General features: G+C 26.2%; 1 protein-coding gene across 1 annotated transcript in view; it reads right to left on the bottom strand.

The window, feature by feature from the left end:
- Nucleotides 1-20,772: 20,772 nt before the first annotated feature.
- Nucleotides 20,773-21,373, bottom strand: part of LOC145837143 (cholesterol transporter ABCA5-like) — a 45,531-nt gene continuing 44,930 nt past the window's right edge. Inside the window, exon 37 of the mRNA XM_082944910.1 lies at nucleotides 20,773-20,850. Within this exon, the coding sequence (XP_082801036.1) occupies nucleotides 20,791-20,850 (60 nt within the window). The 3' untranslated portion in view covers nucleotides 20,773-20,790. The remainder of the gene's footprint in view (nucleotides 20,851-21,373) is intronic.

Genomic DNA, 21,373 nt, shown 5'->3' with positions numbered 1-21,373 from the left:
AAAAAGAAAAGTTTCATCAGGAATGCGTTCCGGTTGACTGGTTTTATTTACGCTCGATAATCAAGCAAGAGAATAGGATGTTATGTACTCAATTTAAAAAATAAGTTTAAAAAATCTAACTTAATCTAAAGTTTTTCCTATTAGATAAAGCACAACGTTTATTCTTATTAAAGTAAGTAGAAATAAGATATTGGTTAAGTAAAGTTCATAAGCTGTTTTTTACTAAAGCAGTTTTTTTTATAATTATAAAGAAAAACATTAAAGAAAATTTAAAGCAACTTTTAAGAATGCTAATTTAATTAAAAAAAATTACTAAGAGAATATTAGTAAAGCCAATAGCACATATACATAAAACATAACAGTTTGTTGTAATTATACAGAAACCTTTAATATTACCAACTATATTACAAATTTTTCAAGACAATTTTAAACATAGTAACTTTCTATCGAAGTCGAATTAAAATCATAAAAATTGTGTACTAAAATGAGATAAAACTGATTATAACATTAATAAAAACATGTTTAAGTGTATTAATCAAGTTCAAAAAAGTGGTGTTTGTTTAATAAAATCTGTTTAACATTGATTTTAAAACATGAAGTAATTTATAAATAAAAATGATGATGAAATCAAGGCATTAACAAATGATACAAGAAAAATAAAAAAAAGCAACTGTTTAAAACAAGATAAAACTTTTACATCATCTTTCATTTCTGCTAACGTGCGAGTTTAAACTTATGAAATGGTCAGCACGTAACCATGGTTAAAATGATCACCATGGTGACACCACAAGCTCGTCATCTTGCCACTCGCATCGCAATTCATGCACCCCGGCTCCCCGGTCACCGATTTGCCGACGCACACTTTGATGGCCTGCCAATCCAGACCCGCGTACACGGCGTGTTTCGGAAAAGCGTCACCTTTTTTAATATACACCCAATTGCAATCGCCGTTGGTCAGCAGCATTTCGCCCGATGTGTACCCGGAAAATCCATAAGAGCAAAAGTTGTTCAATTTGCCCTTTTCTAAATTAACTTTACCCGGAGTATTGGCAACTCTTGCAACGTACAAAAATCCGTCGTTGCGCGTGTTTCCCGCACAGACGGCGTCTTTAGGCACGGCGTCACCCTTGTTAAACTTTTTCCATTTCACATAGATCTCCTTCTCCAGCACAATGGGAATTTCAAGCACTGTTTTGTTTTCAGCGCCGTAAGTCATTTTCATGTACTTTTTGGCTTCTTCGTTGAGCTGATCAACAGAGTAGTTTTCTTTCAAGTTCAGCACGGTGGTATCGACGATGTTCTCGACGTAGACGTTGTCGATGAAATACTTAAACTTGAGCGTTCTGACCAAAAGGATCACGTCATCGTAATACTCCCTCAGCGATTCGTATGACGTCATCTCTTCCTCTTCAGTTGAAATGGAGAACGAGTGGGTGTTGCACCAGCTGGCTTTGACGGCGCCGGAAACCTCAAAGACGAGGTCTTTGTACTTCGCGCTGACCTCGACGCTTCCCGAGTACTGGTCTATTTTCTCCTTGGCCGACTTGCTTCTCCTATAGAAAATTGTCCTCCGGTATTCTTTTTTCGCGCTGGGCCTAGTTGTGTACTCGCACTCGACTACGACTTTCGCCTCGATGGTTTTGGTTGTCATTTTGAGATTTTTATAACCTAAAATAAGATCGTTTTGTCATATACTTTTTAAAAACAATGATTATATTAAAAACAAAAGTTTATGTTTCTAAACTGATTTAAAATAATATTTTAATTTTTATATAGTAAAAATATATCACTAAGAATTTCATGTTCTTTTAAAAATTTTGGTGAACATATAAGTAAAAGTCAATTTTTAAGATATAAAGATAAAAGATTAAAATTAATTTTCAACTTACTTCAAATAAACATAAACGATATTTCAAATATAATTATGTGCTTGATGATAAATACCCTATTGTCTGAGCTAAACTATCTAAAATTATTATTTTAGGTACAAACTCTTCAAACAAACTTTGTTATAAAAACAGTACACCATTAATTTGCTAAAAACTAAGTGCTAGAGTTTTTAAAAAGTAACATATTTATGAAATTCTGATTTTCCATAAATTGTTGTGCAAAATACAAGAAAAAGTAAACTCGAAATCTGTAGTAGCTGTCTAAATTGCACGAGCGTACTAAATTGACGAAGATAATTTTGCACGAGGGAATAAAACTGCACGAAGATAAAATTGCACGAAGGGTCACTTTTGCACGAGCAGACAATTTTGCACGCAGACAATTTTGCACGGGTTAAATTTTTTCTATTTAATTTTTTAGTTTTTTTATTTTTATAATTTTTTTGTTGTTTTTTTTAACTATTACTGTAACCCCTTACCCTTACCCTCGGTTGGTAAATATTATTTTTTAATATTTATTTCAATTTTTTATTTTATTATTATTTTTACTATCACTGTTACATCTAAACCTTACCCTCGTTCGATAGCTTTTTTTTATTAATATATTTTTTAGTTATTTTTCTATTTTTAATTCTACTATCACTGGTACCCCTAACCCTTATCCTCAGTCAGTAACTTTTCCCTTTTTTTTACTTGTAAATTACTTTTTCGTTTTTTTTTGTTTATTTTTTTTTTCTGTATATTTTTACTCTTGTGCAAAATTGACCATTGGTACAAAATCGTCTTCGAGCAATTTAGTTCCCTCCTGCAATTTAGTCCCCTCGTGCAATTTTTTCTTAGTGCAATTTAGACCCGTTCTCATTTAAAAGATAATTAATCAGATTTAAATTCAAAGAAGTTGATAAACTTTTAAAAGTTTATATTCTAAAATAGGTTTGTTTAATAACTGACCAACTGTTTTTAAAATGCTTGATAAATTATTTTTAAAAAATTAACAATTACTTCTATTTGATTTTGTTAACGTGTTTCCTTATAATTTTACTTAAGTTTGGCTCAGAACCTTTTTTTAGCTTATAACTAACTTTGTTTAAACGCAAACTTTTTAGTTAGTTTAACATTATACTAGTCACTAGTAGCTAAATTTTGTAATTAACCTTTTTTACCTTAAACTTATAAAAAAAAACATGATTTACTACGAAATAAAAGTTAAACTTAATACTAAACTTTGGTAAATACATTTGTAACCAACAGCTTCGTTCTTATATTTTTGTTTAAAAAACATTCAATCAATGAATAACTTCAACTGTAGAACTTATAAAAGTTTTCAAATTCGCTTAAAAACGTAGTTTAAAGCTAAGAAGAACTATTTGAAATTTAAAAACTTTCGCATCACATAACAACAATGCCATACGTCGGCAGTTATCAGTACTACTGTTAATAATTCGGCTAGTTATAACTTCTAAACATTACAGCAAATATAAGATGTCAATGTGAAAACAACTTCTTTTGAAAACTTCTAGCTTTAGAATAATTTTTATCTAAACTTAGTTCAGCATAACAAATTACATTTGTAGAAACTTAAAAAACGGCATTGAAAACTTTAAACTGCTCTAATAACCAATGTTTTAAAATAGCTTTGATTATTCTAAACAACATAACTATAGGTAACTCGCTTTTTTATAAGAAGTTTTATTGTTAGTTAACTACTTACCTTTATATAGTTATACATGCTATCAGCATAGTAAAGCTAATTAAAAACCTCAAACTTACTTAGCTTAAAAACATAACTTGGTATGCTGAAACGCATCTGATTACTATATAACAAATACTTTAACTTTATTAAGTTTAGTTTGAAGAGTTTATTTTATTTCTTGATCAAACTGCGATATAACTGACCTTTAAGTTTTTTTTTGTAAATGCTTCGAATATGTTAGATAACATAACTTGAATGCATTGTATAGTTTTTTACTAAAGACTAAAGTTCCACTTTATTAAGTATGTTTTAAAGTAGAAGGAAATTTGTTATTGTTAATATCATTATTGTTAAAATTATTATTGTTTCTTTTTTTTTATTTAAAGCATAAATTTTACAGTATTTATCTTCATACTTTCATTTATAAAAGTTAAGTTCAGTTATTGTAAAAATCACTTCTTTAAAACTCTTTAAAAAAATTTTACAATAGTTTAAATATCTATGCAAATGAAAAACCGTTTTTACTGTTCAAGTTAAATTATTAAATATAGTAAAAATAACATTTTTAGCACATCATACTTATAAAAAAATTTCGTAAAAGTATTTCAGCGTATTACATTTTACTTTCTTTTAAGAAGTTGTAACCTATAATTCAAGTATTTACACGTTTGTTATTATTGTTGTTTATCTTCTTTTAAAAGTTAATTTAAAGTTTGTATATATATTTTAGTTCTTATGTTACTAAACAAGGTTTATAATGATTTATTAAACACAAAATTCAGTTAATCTTCGTTTAGTTTTATTTTCTTTCATTTTTCTTTTTGTTTAACTTATTTTTTTTATTACTAAAGATTTAAATATTTAAATGATAAAAAAAACTATGTGTAATAGCTCGTAAAATTCTTTATAAGCATGTGGTGTACGACTCGATAACCGAAAGGTTCCTTTGTACACCAGGTCCTTAGACCAAACTTTTTGAGCGCTTTTTATCGTTCAATAAACAATATATATATGTATGAACAAATGTAAACAAATGTTTTTTTTTTTTTTGTAGTTTACACTTTCAAAGTGATTTTGTAGGTGAGTGTAATTAGGTGATTAAGTGAGTAATTAATCCCAACTGAATGAGTAAAATTTTCTTTGTTTTCTGCAATCAAGATACTTTTTTATTAAATTAAATTTTATTAAGTAAATATCTTATGGTGACTGAGATTAAAATCAACAATTAAAATTAAAAACAATGTTCAAAACCCTAGGTAGGTTGAAAGGTTAAGTTTTATATAACAACATTAAAATCCAATTACTATATTTGTTTTGAAATTTTAATGTGTTTTTAACTTTTAGAAGAAGTTCATAAGTTTCAATTACTATGTTTGTATTGAAAGTATATAGTGTTTTTTACTTCTAGAAGTTCAAAGATAAACTATTTCGAAAAAACATTTTGACAGTCAGTTTAATAATCAGTGTACATTTTGCCGACAGTGGGGGTAGGTATACACAGAAAGATTTTAGTTTTTTTTTATTTACTTCTAATAATATGTATCCAAAATTTATTTTGTTAAAAGAGATAAATTTTGTTTTAACTTTAAATACTTAAAGGGAATTTAAATAAAAGACAGCTACACCTCCACCCCTACTTGTTCTATTGTTTCTGACTATATTATAGTTAGAAGAACAGACAGCATCGTTGACTTTAGAAGTCAACCATATTTTAGTGAAAACAAAAAATTAAATGTATAAAAAGTAACCAAAGAATTATCTAAAAAATAAACTTTATTTAAAAATATCTTATATTAGTGTATTTTACTATTAAATTATTACTGTTGCAGTTATTAGAAGTATTAAAAAAAAGCTATTGTAATTGATACTAAATAAACTAGATAAACTAAAGGGTTTAGAAGTTTTTAGAACTGTCGACTCACAGTTTTTGTAACTTATCCCCAAGCTCTTGAGAATTGAAACGAAACGGGTGTTTTGTTGATTTCACTATTTTTATTCCTTATTACGTATTTCACGTCTGAGTATTACTCCTTTATTCCTAATACAAAGTTAGTTTAAAAAGCTCGAGTATATTGCTGATACGATTAGAAAAGAAACTTTTTAAGCTTCTATTGTAATATAAAAAGTCAGGATTACATTTATAATAATTTAATTAAAGATTAACATGTTTAAAATTAGTATATATGATATTAGACTCTAAGTTGGTTAGGCTAAAAAAAATAAACTAGTTTTATACGAACTGTTTTATAGTCAGTTTTACTTTTCAAAGACAGTAACTGAGCATATCATATGTTATTATATAACAGACAAACTCTAAAACTTTTAACAGTTCTATCATTATTTGTTTTATTTACAAGTATTTTTTCAAACGTTTTTGCTTTTAAAACTAAAACTCAATGCAAATTACTGTATATATTTCAATATACTTTTAGTTTGTTGGAAGTTTTACTGGCACAGTTCTAATAGTATGATCTTTTGTACATCGATGAGTTTTAAATACTACGGTTTCTTGCAATCTCATACACTATCATATTTCTAGCTTGACAGATCTTTGCAAATTATATATATTAGAAGTTCTAGATTAAAAGAAATTTCATTTATAAAAGCTTAAAAACAGTTTTATACTTGGCTACAAAGTCTCAGCCAAAAGACAACTTACTCAATTAGTATATTAAAAACATGAAAGTTTTTATTTATTCTTGTTGCTTAAGTGTTTGTGTTGTACAAAGTGATTCAGTGCTTCTATTTTAGCATCAATATATATATTTACGCAGGTTTTTACTACACTACACTGAATTGGTCTGGGTTTGTATGTGAAATCACATTTTTATGAAAAAACACTTGATTTCTCTTGATAAAACAGAAAAATAATAAAATGCACTCATTTTTACTTTTTTGGTTAGTAGCGTTTTAGTTAAAAACAAAATTGTTTGTGATACAATTTGTTTATTTTGTTATGAAGAGTGCTTGTATTTTGTTATGAATAAAAAATCAAAACAGTTAGAGTAATTAATTACTATGAATTAAAAAAGATATTACATAAGGTACGTTCTTTTTAGAAATAAATGTAACTCCAAGTTTCACCAAAAGTTTTGTATTTGTTAGTTTATTGGATTTTTTTAACTATGTTGTTTCACTATTACAAATAAGTAACTGCCTAAAATAAAGAAAACATGCGAAGTAATCAAAAGCTGTAATAAAAAAACATTGAAGTAGAAACAATGATTTTACCTTTTTTTTATTTTAGATATATTTGAAACTTATACCTTTTTGGATATTGTTTACTATTAAATTACTAATTATAAAATAGCTTTCCAGTTCGTTACAAAGCACTGATTGCGTAGCCCAGTATGTATAAGTAGATGTTGATTATGGTTATAATATATTATAACATAGTTTCATTTTTATGTAAAAATAAGCTTTAAATAAAGTTCTAGCATCTGTTCAGCAAATATAAAGGATTCTTGACAATTGGAATTGACAAACTGATAGAAACAGTAAGTTCAATCATATTCAAACTATTTTATAAAAAGATCCTTTTAAGCTAAGTTGTTTTAACTCTTAAAGGAAATTATAAGCGTATATGTTTTTTTTTCTACTCAAGGAATTTGCTACAAAAATTTTTACTAATAGTCTAGTGTTTAAACTCATTTGTTATTAAGTAATACATAACTAAAAATAATATTATATTCGACTAAGAATTATTTACTCATTTAGCTTAAAAAAATATTCATACTAAGAACCTTTAGTATTTTTTCAAAACAAGTTTTTTTTTTCAATAGTAGATTTGTTTTAATAATTTCTAGCAGGAATTTAATTTATGTTTGGGGTATTACTAAAAAAAAAAAGATTTGTTTTATGATGCTAATGAAATAGCTTTTACTTTTCAAATTTATTGTAAAAATTGTACACATAGATTTTTTTAAATTATTTAAGTTAATTAATTTGTTTACTTATAGCTTCAACTATTCTTTAAAAAAATGTTAACTATTTTGGTCAGAAAATTTTTAGAAGTCAGTCGTTTAGTTTATAACTTTATTGTTAGTTGTCTTTAAAACATAAAATGTACTTATAATTTTTTTTTTTAATTTAGTCTCAAAATAGCTAGACGAAAAGTTTACAATTAATTAAATGATATTTATTAAAAAAAAAATTTATAACACTACTTTTGATAGAACAGTTTAAATTTTTACAAACTCGAGTAGTTTTTTAAATATTACAAAATATGTCTGATATAAAATGATTTCAAAATTTTTCAAAAGTTTGACTTGTTAACAATATTTATTAACTTATTTAAAATCATTGGAGTTTTTATTTAAAAAAATATTAGTTAATTTACTATACTTCACATTTTGTCTAAGATTTTGTGGTAAGTCAAGGAGTATATTAGTTTTTTAAACTTTACTGAAAAAATACATTCGATGTTTGATTTTTTTGATAGTCATTAAAAATTGCGTACAATAGTTAACAGTTTGTTTTTATTATAATTAATTGTTTAAGTATATTTTTTTAATGATTTAGTTGAATTAAAATAATTTTTATAAGTATTTTTTACTTTTTATATTTTACTTTAGTTAATAATTTTGGAAATAATTTAGTGTCCAATAAGATTAAGTTATACATATCACAAATAGCATATCTGCTATTAACTTTTATTTCAATTTTATATGTATTTTAAGTGTATACAATATCTAGGATTCTAAAAAATACTTTGTTTTGTAAAACTTTATTTAAGATAAAAAAATAAACATAAACAAAAAATTTTGCATAGTTAAATATGTAAAGAACTAATTGTTAAGTTTAGATCTATTTGTTTAATATAACAGACGATAACTAGTACATACAAAAAAGAAATATTAAATACACGTTTATAAGAAAGTACAAAAAAATAGACAATTTTCCAGAAGAATAGTTTTTAAGACATAACTTGTTTGTGCAAAAATAATAGAACTAAATTTTGAGTCGGTAAGGGGAGGCGTATTGAAATAAAAACATTCAATATTATAAATGAAAAATGAAGAACCAGCAGTTAACTTGAATGAGATAATTTTCTTTTGTTTTCAACGAAAAATTAATGAATTTTACTAATATTTGTAGTAATTAAATTAAACCTTTTTAGTTTTAAGAGACAATTTTCCAAATTCGCACACCGCACCATATCCTAGAGTATCTTGAGGACTAAAAAGAGCCAAAATGCGCTAATTTTTCTATGGGCTCTAGCACTAATTTACTATGCCCAAACTAAAAAAGTACATGTATTAGCTCTATCATTTAGCTATTAAGTTTTGTAAAAAATATACTTTTTTGTTTGTGTTTTGAAATTTTTAACTCAAGAAGATGACTCAAATTTTTTCTTATTTTAGAATGATTGTCGTCAATTGTATTGATATTTATTTTTATATTTGGGAACCAAATTTGGGTATTAATTCTAGCTTAGGACGAAAATATACTTTAAATAGTTTTTTTCTAAAATACTAGCTGAATTAGGTTTAAAACTTTATTAATATTTGATAAGATAAAGTTTGTGCAACTTTATAAAAGTAATTTATGTGTTCATTCCATTTTAAATTTTCAGAGATATATATTCATAAGTCTTTGAAAAATTTAACTGTTGGTATCTTAGTGTTATTGATTAATAAGTCAATCGTGCAAAGTTTATTTTTCTTAATGGTTAGAATTTTACATTAGTTCGGATTTAAACCAAGTTTTCTTGTTTTTTTCCATAGGTAAAAATTATCTAGACTAAATTATAAAAAAGTATTTAATTCACTAAAAATGTTTGCATCGTCTGCAAATAAATTTATATCACTTTTAACGTCAATGTTTGATTAGTTATCGTTAAAGTAGATTATAAAAAGAAAGGGACCAATTACGCCACCTTGTGGTAATCCACTGTGTATTGTTTTAAGGTCTGATAGCGTATTGTTAATGAGTATTCGTTGTAACTTTAACGAGAAAATTGTTGAACCAATTTACTAAGGTTTCATGTCCATACTTACTCAAAACGTTTGATAATCGTTTGTGCAATACTTAATCAAAAGCTTTTTCAATATCAGTGTAAACTACTTTAATATATTCGTTTTTGAGATAAGAAATATCCACAAATGTAAGCTAATTACATTTAAATGTTTGACAAGCGGTTAGGGAAAAAACCAAAATGCTTATTAGTTATTAAATTATAATCTAAAACGTAATTAAGGGTATTAGTGATGTACCGGACTCACTGTCCGGGTCCGGATCCTGCCGAATATTGCATTGTGTCAGATATCCGTATCCTGCCGGATCTTGACATGAAAAAAAGATCCGGATCCGATTCCGGGCGGATCTCGATTTAAAAAAAGAATCCAGATCCGGTTCCGGCCGGATTCTAATTTGAAAAAACTATTGGATCTGGGTCTGGCCGGATCCTAATTTGAAAAAAAAGTCCGGATCCGGATTTGGACGGACCCGAAATTGTAGGTTCGGTACATCACTTCTCTTTACCTATAGTAAAATTAAAAACTTTACTACCAAATTGTCAATCTTATGGCTAACTGTTATGCTGACTATTAGATCAAAGTGATTTTTTCATTTATTAAAAACCTCATTCTGACTCAGGCTAGTTTATTCTCACTCTAGCTAGTTTTTTTTTTGACTTAAACAGTTGCAATCCTGCTAGTTTAAATGTTTTTGGAAATTTTTGAAAATCTTAGGCTGCCTCAGGCTAGTTTAGTTTTTTATAAAAACTCAGACTAGTTTTAAGATTTCTTGAAAAACTCAGGCTAGTTTTCTTTTATATTTTAAATGAGTTTGAGCTGATCCAGTTTTCAATATATTGTGATTTTCTAGTTAATTTTGTTTAAGAATTTGATTTCAGATTGTTAATTGTAAATATTACCTAAAATTGTCAACTTTGTGGCTAGCTGTTCTACTTATAATTAGATCAAGTATTTTTTTTTAGTATTTAAAAACTTCATTCTGACTCAGGCTAGTTTATACTCACTGGGTTCCCATATCCCTAGGTTTCTCTAGATATCCCCAGATTTTTGCAATTATCCAAAAAAAACCTAAATTTCCCTAATTAAAATTGAAAAATCATGAATTTTTCTAGATATCTCTAGATTTAACTTTTTTTTGGTGCTAGACCAATTTTTATGATATATTTATAACATAACATAATTGACATAATATAACTCACTATCCGGGTCAATATCCAACTGGATATTGCCGTTTTTGTCTGATATCCGGATCCGGCCGGATCTTGATATGAAAAAAAGATCCGGTTCCGGCCGGATCACAATTTAAAAATAAATCCAGTTCCGGCCGGATTCTAATTTGAAAAAACTATCCGGATCCAGGTCCGGCCGGATCCTAATTTGAAAAAAAAAGTCCGGATCCGGGTCCGGCCGAATCCTAATTTGAAAAAAAAGACCGGATCCGTGTCCGGTACATCATTAGTTTTTATAGGTATAATGTGTTTAAAGATTCGAGAATAGTCACTAGTTAAAGATATTGGCCTATAGTTTAAGAGATTGTGTTTGTTACCTTTCTTATTCACTGGAATGATAAAGTATATTTTCCCTTGTTTTTGAACACCAGCTAATGCTATAGAGCATCTTAAAATTAATGAAAGTGGAAATATTATTGATGGAATTGCATACTTAATAAAATAGGTTGTGATGTTTTCTTGGGTACAAATGATTCTATATTTTAGGTTGTTAATTAAATTTTCAATGTTTTCATAGAAAGTTATCCATTTTACTACAATTTTTTGAGCTAGTATAAACCTTTGGTGGTTACGATCTTTTTTAAATACTTTTTGAAAACTTCTGTTAAAAATAAGATGCTATTTCAAAATATGAGGTAACTATTTTAACTTTAACATTGTCATATAAAAGGAGTATTGCAATACTTAATTTAACTCTAGATATTACGTAATTATAAAACTTTTTTAGTTTGGCTTTTGAAGAAACTTTCTTCTTTTCCAAAAAATTTTCTTTAACGGCTAATTGATATTTTTTCTACTTATTTTTATAATCTTTATAAGATTAATTGTTTGTCTTACTTTATTGCATAGAATAAGCATTTCTTTTAATAATTTTTTAATGTAAAATGGATATATTTTCTTTTGCTATTTATAGAATAAGTTGGAATAAATCTTTTGATTTAAGCTAATAAATTGATCGAAAAATGTTGGAGATTTTTTACTTTTTTTATATATAATAAAATTGGTTTAAAACAAACATAGAAAATAGCTGTTAAAAATCTTTTAAAAAAACCATCAAATTATTCATTCTCAACTAAATAATGACTTACAATTATTTTTTTATAGGTAATTAACGATGTTTTCAAAATCTGCCATTTTAAAATCATTTGAATCTTTTTCAGCATCAGGTACTATTTGACTTTTACTTTTTTATGAAATAAAGTTATGGTTACACATGCTTGTTAATGGAAAAGTAGATGATTGAGATATGATTCTATCTAGAAAAAAATGATTGCAAATTAAGAGATCAAGTATGTTTCCATTTTTATGAGTTGGACTTTCAATTACCTGAATTAAAAAACTATCCGTGAAAAATAAAGTAAACATTCATGGCATTCATTGGAAGAATTGTCCGATTTGTGTTTGGCAGATTAAAATCCCAAACAACATTAAAGTATCTAAAAAGTTTGAGTAGATTATGGCTTATATAAATACGATTCTTAAGTAGACTAAACCATTTACTAATGGGTAAAAAGAAAAATTTCATCAGGAATGCGTTCCGGTTGACTGGTTTTATTTACGCTCGATAATCAAGCAAGAGAATAGAACGTTATGTACTCAATTTAAAAAAAAAGTTTAAAAACCTAACTTAATCTAAAGTTTTTCCTATTAGATAAAGCACAACGTTTATTTCTATTAAAGTGAGTAGAGATTAGATATTGGTTAAGTTAAGTTCATAAGCTGTTTCTTACTAAAGCAGTTTTTTTTTTAAGAAAAACATTAAAAAAAGCTTATGGAAATTTTTAAGAATGCTAATTTAATTTTTAAAAAGAATTATTATAATCATATTAGTAAAGCAAACAGCACATACACATAAAACAAACAGTTTGTTGTAATTATACAGAAAGCTTTAATATCACCAACTATAGTACGAAATTTTCAAGACAATTTTAAACATAGTAACTTTTTATCGAAGTCAAATTAAAATCATAAAAATTGTGTACTAAAACAAGATAAAACTGATTATAACATTAATAAAAACATGTTTAAGTGTATTAATCAAGTTCAAATAAGTAGGTGTTGGTTAAATAAAAACTTTTTAATATTGATTGTAAAACATGAAGTAATTTGTAAATAAAAATGATGATGATATCGAGGCATTAACAAATGATAAAGGAAATAAAAAAAAGCAACTGTTTAAAACAAGATAAAACTTTTACACCATCTTTTATTTCTGCTAACGTGCGAGTTTAAACTTATGAAATGGTTAGCACGTAACCGTGGTTAAAATGATCACCATGGTGGCACCACAACTTCTTCATCTTGCCATTCGCATCGCAATTCATGCACCCCGGCTCCCCGGTCACCGATTTGCCGACCCACACCTTGATGGCCTGCCAATCCAGACCCGCGTACACGGCGTGTTTCGGAAAAGCGTCACCTTTTTTAATATACACCCAATCACAATCGCCGTTGGTCAGCAGCATTTCGCCCGATGTATATCCGAAAAATCCATAAGAGCAAAAGTTGTTCAATTTGCCCTTTTCCAAATTAACTTTACCCGGAGTATTGGAAACCCTTGCAACGTACAAAAATCCGTCGTTGCGCGTGTTTCCCGCACAGACGGCGTCTTTAGGCACGGCGTCACCCTTGTTAAACTTTTTCCATTTCACATAGATCTCCTTCTCCAGCACAATGGGAATTTCAAGCACCGTTTTGTTTTCAGCGCCGTAAGTCATTTTCATGTACTTTTTGGCTTCTTCGTTGAGCTGATCAACAGAGTAGTTTTCTTTCAAGTTCAGCACGGTGGTATCGACGATGTTCTCGACGTAGACGTTGTTGATGAAATACTTAAACTTGAGCGTTCTGACCAAAAGGATCACGTCGTCGTAATACTCCCTCAGCGATTCGTATGACGTCATCTCTTCTTCTTCAGTTGAAATGGAGAACGAGTGGGTGTTGCACCAGCTGGCTTTGACGGCGCCGGAAACCTCAAAGACGAGGTCTTTGTACTTCGCGCTGACCTCGACGCTTCCCGAGTACTGGTCTATTTTCTCCTTGGCCGACTTGCTTCTCCTGTAGAAAATTGTCCTCCGGTATTCTTTTTTCGCGCCGGGCCTAGTTGTGTACTCGCACTCGACTACGACTTTTGCCTCGATGGTTTTGGTTGTCATTTTGAGATTTTTATAACCTAAAATAAGATCGTTTTGTCATGTATTTATTAAAAACAATGATTATTTTAAAAACAAACGTTTATGTTTCTAAACTGAATTGAAATTATACTTTAATTTTTATATACTAAAAATATATCACTAAGAATTTCATGTTAATTTAAAAAATTTGGTGAACAAATAAGTAAAAGTCAATTTTTAAGGTATAAAAATAAAAAATTGAAACGAAATTTGAACTTACAGCAAATAAACATAAACGATATTTCAAGTATAATTATGTGCTTGATGATAAAAAAGTTATTGTTTGAGCTAAACTATCTAAAATTATTATTTTAGGTACAAACTCTTCAAACAAACTTTGTTATAAAAACAGTGCATCATTAATTTGCTCAAAATTAAGTGCTAGACTTTTAAAATAATAACATATTTATGAAGTTCTGACTTTCCATAAATTGTTGTGCAAAATACAAGAAAAAGTAAACTCGAAATTTGTTAAAATTAAAATGACTGAGTCTTCAGTAACGAAAATGAAATAAGTAATTAGTAAGAACTGTATTAAAAAGGAGTAGCTGTCTAAATTGCCAGAGCGTAAAAAATTGCACGAAGATACTTTTGCACGAGGGAATAAAACTGCACGAAAATAAAATTGCACGAAGGGTCACTTTTGCACGAAAACACTTTTGCACGAGCAGACAATTTTGCACAGGTTAAATCTTTTTTATTTAAGTTTTTATTTTTTTTATTTTAATTATTTTTAGTTTTTTTCTAAATTATTACTATTACCCCCTACCCTTACCCTCGGTTGGTAAGTTTTTTTTTTTTTTTTCTACTTTTTTTTTTATCATAATGCTTTTAAATTTTTTGTTACTATCACTGTTACATATAAACCTTACCCTCGTTCGATAGCTTTTTTTTTTATTAGTTTTTTATTTAGTTATTTTTCTATTTTTATTTTTACTATTTCTTGTTACTCCTAACTCTTATCCTTGGTCAGTAACTTTTCACTTTTTTTTTTTTTTTTGAATTATTTTTTAGTTTTTTCTATTTAGTTTTTTTTTTTCTGTATATTTTTACTCTCGTGCAAAATTGACCCTTGGTGCAAAATCGTCTAAAACATGATTTAGTACGAAATAAAAATTAAACTTAATACTAAACTTTGGTAAATATCTTTGTAATCTACAGCTTCGTTCTTATATTTTAGATTAAAAAACATTCAGTCAATTAATAACTTCAACTGTACAACTTATAAAAGTTTTCAAATTCGCTTAAGAACGTAGTTTAAAGCTAAGAAGAACTATTTGAAATTTAAAAACTTTCGCATCATTTAACAACAATGCCATACGTCGCCAGTTATTAGTTCTACTGTTAACGATTCGGCTAGTTATAACTACTAAACACTACAGTAAATGTAAGATGTCCATGTAAAAACAACTTCTTTTGACAAATTCTAGCTTTAGAATAATTCTTATCTAAACTTAGTTCAGCATATCAAATTACATTTGTAGAAATTAAAAAAACATTTTTGAAAACTTTAAACTGCTCTAATAACCAATGTTTGAAAATAGCTTTGATTTTTCTAAACAACATTACTATAAGTAACTCGCCTTTTTATAAGAAGTTTATTATTAGTTAACTACTAAACTTTATTGAATTAACATGCTATCAGCATAGTAAAGCTGATTAAAAACCTCAAACTTACTCAGCTTGAAAACATAACTTGGTATGCTGAAACGCATCTGATTACTATATAACGAATACTATAACTTAATTAAGTTTAGTTTGAAGAGTTTATTTTTTTTCTTGATCAAACTGCGATATAACTGAACTTTAAGTTTTTTTTTGTAAATGCTTCGAATAAGTTAGATAAGAATGTTTTGAATGCATTGTATAATTTTATACTAAAGATTAAATAATCACTTTATCAAATATATTTCAAAATACAAGAAATTTGTTGTTGGTAATATAATTATTGTTAAAATTATTATTGTATCTTTTTTCTTATTAAAAGCATAAATTTTACAGTACTTATCTTCTTACTTTCATTTATAAAAGTTAAGCTCAGTTATTGTAAAAATCACTTCTTTAAAATTCTTAACATTTTTTTTACAATATTTTATTTAACTATTCAAATGTAAATTTTTTTTTATGTTCAAGATAAATTATTAAATAGAATAAAAACTACCTTTTTAGCACAAAACACTTATGAATAAATTTTTGTAAGAAAATTTCAGCGTATTACATTTTACTTTCTTTAAAGAAGTTGTAACCTATAATTCAAGTATTTACACGTTTGTTATTATTGTTGTTTATATTCTTTTAAAAGTTAATTTAAAGTTTGTATACATTTTTTAGTTCTCATGTTACTAAACAAGATTCATAGTACTTTATTAAACACAAAATTCAGTTAATTTTCGTTTAGTTTTATTTTCTTTCATTGTTCTTTTTGTTTAACTGATTTTTTTATTACTAAAGATTTAAATATTTAAATAATAAAAAAAACTATTTGTAATAGCTCGTAAAATACTTTATAAGCATGTGGTGTACGACTCGATAACCGAAAGGTTCCTTTGTACACCAGGTCCTTAGACCAAACTTTTTGAGCGCTTTTTTTATCGTTCAATAAACAATATATATATATATGTATAAATAAATGTAAACAAATGTTTTACTTCTTTTCTTGTAAGTTACACTTTCAAAGTGATTTTGTAGCTAAGTGTAATTAGGTGATTAAGTAAGTAATTAAGCCAAACTGAATGAGTAAAATTTTCTTTATTTTCTGCAATCAAGTTACTTTTTTTATTAAAATTTCAATGAACAGTAAATATCTTATGATGAGTGAGATTAAATTCAACAATAAAAATTAAAAACAATCTTCAAAACCCCAGATAATTTGAAACGTTTAGTTTAGTATAACAACATTAAAATCCGATTACTATACTTGTTTTGAAAGTTTACTGTGTTTTTAAATTTTAGAAGAAGTTCATAAGTTTCAATTACTATGTTTGTATTGAAAGTTTATAGTGTTTTTCAACTTCTAGAAGTTCAAAGATATACTATTTCGAAAAAACATTTTGACAATTGCAATTACATTTTTAATAGTCAGTGCACATTTTGCCGACAGTGGGGGTAGGTATACACAAAAAAAAAGTCTTTTTTAATTACATTTGTACATATGTATCTAACATTTATTATGTTGATAGTTATTTATTCTTTTTTAACTTTAAATAATTAAAGGGAATTTAAATAAAAGACAGCTACACCTCCACCCCTACTTGTCCTATCGTTTCTAATTATATTATAGTTAGAAGAACAGACAGCATCGTTGACTTTAGGAGTCAACCATATTTTAGTGAGAAAAAAAAATGAGTAAAAAGTAAACAAAGACTTATCTAAAAAATAAATTTTATTAAAAAATATCTTACATTAGTGTATTAAACCATTAAATTTTTACTGTTACAGTTATTAGAAGTAACGCTAAGTTTATCAGACAGACTCAATTGTTTAGAAGTTTTTAGAACTGTCGACTCACAGTTTTTGTAACTTATTCCCAAGAGCATGAGAATTGAAACGAAATGGCTGTTTTGTTGACTCCACTATTTTTTATTCCTTATTACGTATTTCACGTCTAAGTATTACTCCTTTATGCCTAATACAAAGTTAGTTCAAAAAGCTTAAGTATATTGCTGATACGATTAGAAAAGAAACTTTTCAAGCTTTTACTGTAATATAAAAAGTCAGGATTACATTTATAATGATATAGTTAAAGATTTTCATGTTTAAAATTAGTATATATGATATTAGACTCTTTCAAGGTCAGGTTTAAAAAAATAAGTTAATTTTATACGAACTGATTTATAGTCAGTTTTACTTTTTAATGAAAGTAACTGAACATACTATATGTTATTATATAACAGACAAACGATAAAAACTTTTGATAGTTTTATTAATATTTGTTTCATTTACAAGTATTTTTTCAAATGTTTTTTACTTTTAAATCTAAAACTCAATGTAAATTACTGTATATATTTCATTATACTTGTGGTTTTAGTTTGGAACTTTTACTGTCACAGTTATGATCTTTTGTACATCGAGAAATTTTAAATACAACGGTTTCATGCAATCTCATACACCATCATGTTTCTAGCCTTGACAGATTTTTGCAAATTTTATATATTAGAAGTTCTAGATTAAAAGAAATTTCATTTATATCAGCTTTAAAAACAGTTTTAAACTTGGCTACAAAGTCTCAGCCAAAAGACAAATTACGTACTTAGTATATTAAAAACATGAAAGTTTTTAATTGTTCTTGATGCTTAAGTGTTTGTGTTGTACAAAGTGATTCAGTGCTTCAATTTTAGCATCAATATATATCTCTTCATTTACGCAGCTTTTTACTACACTACACTAAATTGATCTGGGTTTCTATGTGAAATCACATTTTTATGAAAAAACACTTGATTTCTCTTGATAAAACAGAAAAATAATAAATGCACTCATTGTTGGCTAGTACGGGACCATTTTTTAGTTAGATACAAAATTGTTTGTGATAAAGTTTGTTAATTTTGTAATGAAGAGTGCTTGTATTTTGTTATGAACAAAAAATCAAAACAGTTAGAGTAATTAATTACTATAAATTAAAAAAGATATTACACAAGATACGTACTTTTTAGAAATAAATGTAACTCCAAGTTTCACTAAAAGTTTTTATATTTGTAAGTTCATTAGGTTTTTTTTTAACTATGTTGTTTTACTTTAACAAATAAGCAACTGTATAAAATAAAGAAAATATGCGAAGTAACCAAAAGCTGTAGTAATAAAACATTGAAGTAGAAACATTGTTTTTACTTTTTTTTTATTTTAAACATATTTTAAGAGTTGTACCTTTTTAATTTTTATACATTGTTTACTAACAAATTACTAAGTATAACATAGCTTTTTAGTTCGTTACAAAGCACTGCTTTCGTAGCCCAGTATGCATAAGCAGATGTTGATTATGGTTATAATATATTATAACATAATTTTTTTTTTAGTAAAATAAGCTTTAATTAAAGTTCTAGCATTTGTTCAGCAAATATAAAGGATTCTTGACAATGTGAATAGATAAACTGATAGAAACAGTAAGTTAAATCATATTCAAACTATTTTATAAAAAGATCCTTTTAAGCTAAGTTGTTTTAATTATCAAAGGAACTTATTAGCATATATGTTTCTTTTTCTACTCAAGGAATTTGCTACAAAATTTTTACTAATAGTCCAGTTTTTAAACTCATTTGTTTTTAAGTAATGCAAAACTAAAAATAGTATTATATTTGACTAAATACTATTTACTCATTGAGGTTTTTTAAACTATTCAAACCAAGAACCTTTAGGTATTTTTTTCCAAAGAGGTTTTTTTTTTTTCAACAGTAGATTTGTTTTAATAATTTCTAGCAGAAATCTAATTTATGTTTAGAGTGTTACAAAAAAAAAACGATTTGTTTTATTACGCTAATGAAAAAGCTTTTTACTTTTCAAAATTATCGTTAAAAATTGTATACATAGATTTTTTATTAGTTATTTAAGCTAATATGTTTACTTTTTGCTTCAACTATTCTTTAAAAAATATTAACTATTTTGGTCAGAAATTAAAAAATCTTTTTAGAAGTCAGTCGTTTAGTTTATAATTTTATTTTTCTTAATTTAGTCTCAAACTAGCGAAACGAAAAGTTTACAATTAACCAAATGATATTTATTAAAATAAACTTTTATATCACTACTTTAGATAAAACAGTTTAAATTTTTACTAATTCGAGTATTTTTTTAAACATGACAAAATATGTCTGATAAAAAATGCTTTCAAAATTCGCAAAAGTTTGACTTGTTAAAAATATTTATAACCCTATTTAAAATCATTGGTAATTTTTATTAAAAAACCTTTTTAGTTAATTCACTATATTTCACATTTTATCTAAGACTTTGTGGTAACTGAAGAAATATATAAGTTTTTTATACTTTACTGAAAAAAAAAACATTTGATGTTTCCTTTTTGATAGTAATTAAAAATTGTGTACAATAGTTAACAGTTTGTTTAAAATAATTATTTTTTAAATATATGATTTTGGTGATTTAGTTGAATAAAAATAAACTTTATAAGTAGTTTTAGTTTTTATAATTTACTTTAGCTAATAATTTTGGATCTAAGTTAGTGTCGAATAAAACTAAGTTATACATATCACAAATTTCATATCTGTTACTAAATTCTATTTCATTTTAATATGTATTTTAAGTATATACTAGATCTAGGATTCTAAAAAAACAATTTATTTTATACAACAAGATAATTTACTTTTTCTAGCAGATAAATATTATAATCTTTAAGAATAATGGACATAATGTTTAACAATTTCCTTTAAGTTATCTATAACAACTTTTTGAGCAATACTACAAAATTTTGTTGAGCGAATAACAAAAGAACGAGATTTTTAAAAATATTGCAGCAGTAATTTTCAATTGTAAATAATATTGTCATAAAAAAGGTGGTTAATCTATTTAAACGGCAGTCAAGTTAATTCACATATGTAAAGCGAAAGGAATGGTTTATGAGGTACGAATGATTACTTGCTGTTATATATGTCATAAAAATATTATAAAAAAAACTCACAGAAAAATGTCAATAAGTAATAACTGCTTGATAACTCGAAGTGATTGAATTAAATTAATTATAAAATGTTCAGCAACTTTTAAATAAATAAAAATCTTAGCTCTAGAAAAAACCTTTTTAAACATTTAATCATCATTTAAAATATTTAGTAATTTTTTATAATCTTTATCATGTTAGTATAATTCAGTTTGATAAAAATTACACCTAAACTTCTATTCGATAACTTCGTCTACTTTTGAGCTGTCTTGTTCTTTCGCGAACTTAACAAAAACCTTGAAAAATACTAAATTTTAGTATTTGATTATTAAACAACTTTCTATTGTAAATGATGATCAGCATAGATACCTAGTTTGAAATTTTAATTTAGTATATCGGTTTAAAATTTGAAAGAAGTCAAGACTATGCAAAATTGATTAATTTAATCAAAATAGATAACAACTTTTTATGGAAATCCAATATAAATATTTACATCTTACACCCCAAAATATTTACTTAGATTTAATTATTATTCAATAACAATTGTTTACAGATGTTATTACAAGAACAAATTACTTAAATTACAAAACAGAAAACATTTGATAGATTTTTAAAGTTTGTTATTTAAATTATCATTAATATTAAAACGAGTTAGACTCAATACATTTATATACACTATTTTAAATGCAAAGATTTTTAGTAAAACATGTGGTTCATTCATTCTATAAATATAAATAAACTTTTAAGTATGCTTTTGTATTGTATTTACTATAACTTAGTTTTAAATGGTAAATTAATCAATATTAACTTACTATTAAA

Source organism: Thalia democratica, chromosome 5, assembly GCF_965202585.1.
Source record: "Thalia democratica chromosome 5, ktThaDemo2.hap1.1, whole genome shotgun sequence".
In the NCBI taxonomy this organism is placed as follows: Eukaryota; Metazoa; Chordata; class Thaliacea; order Salpida; family Salpidae; genus Thalia; species Thalia democratica.
Note: the sequence above shows the minus strand (reverse complement) of the source record. Positions and strands in the feature narration are given on the sequence as shown.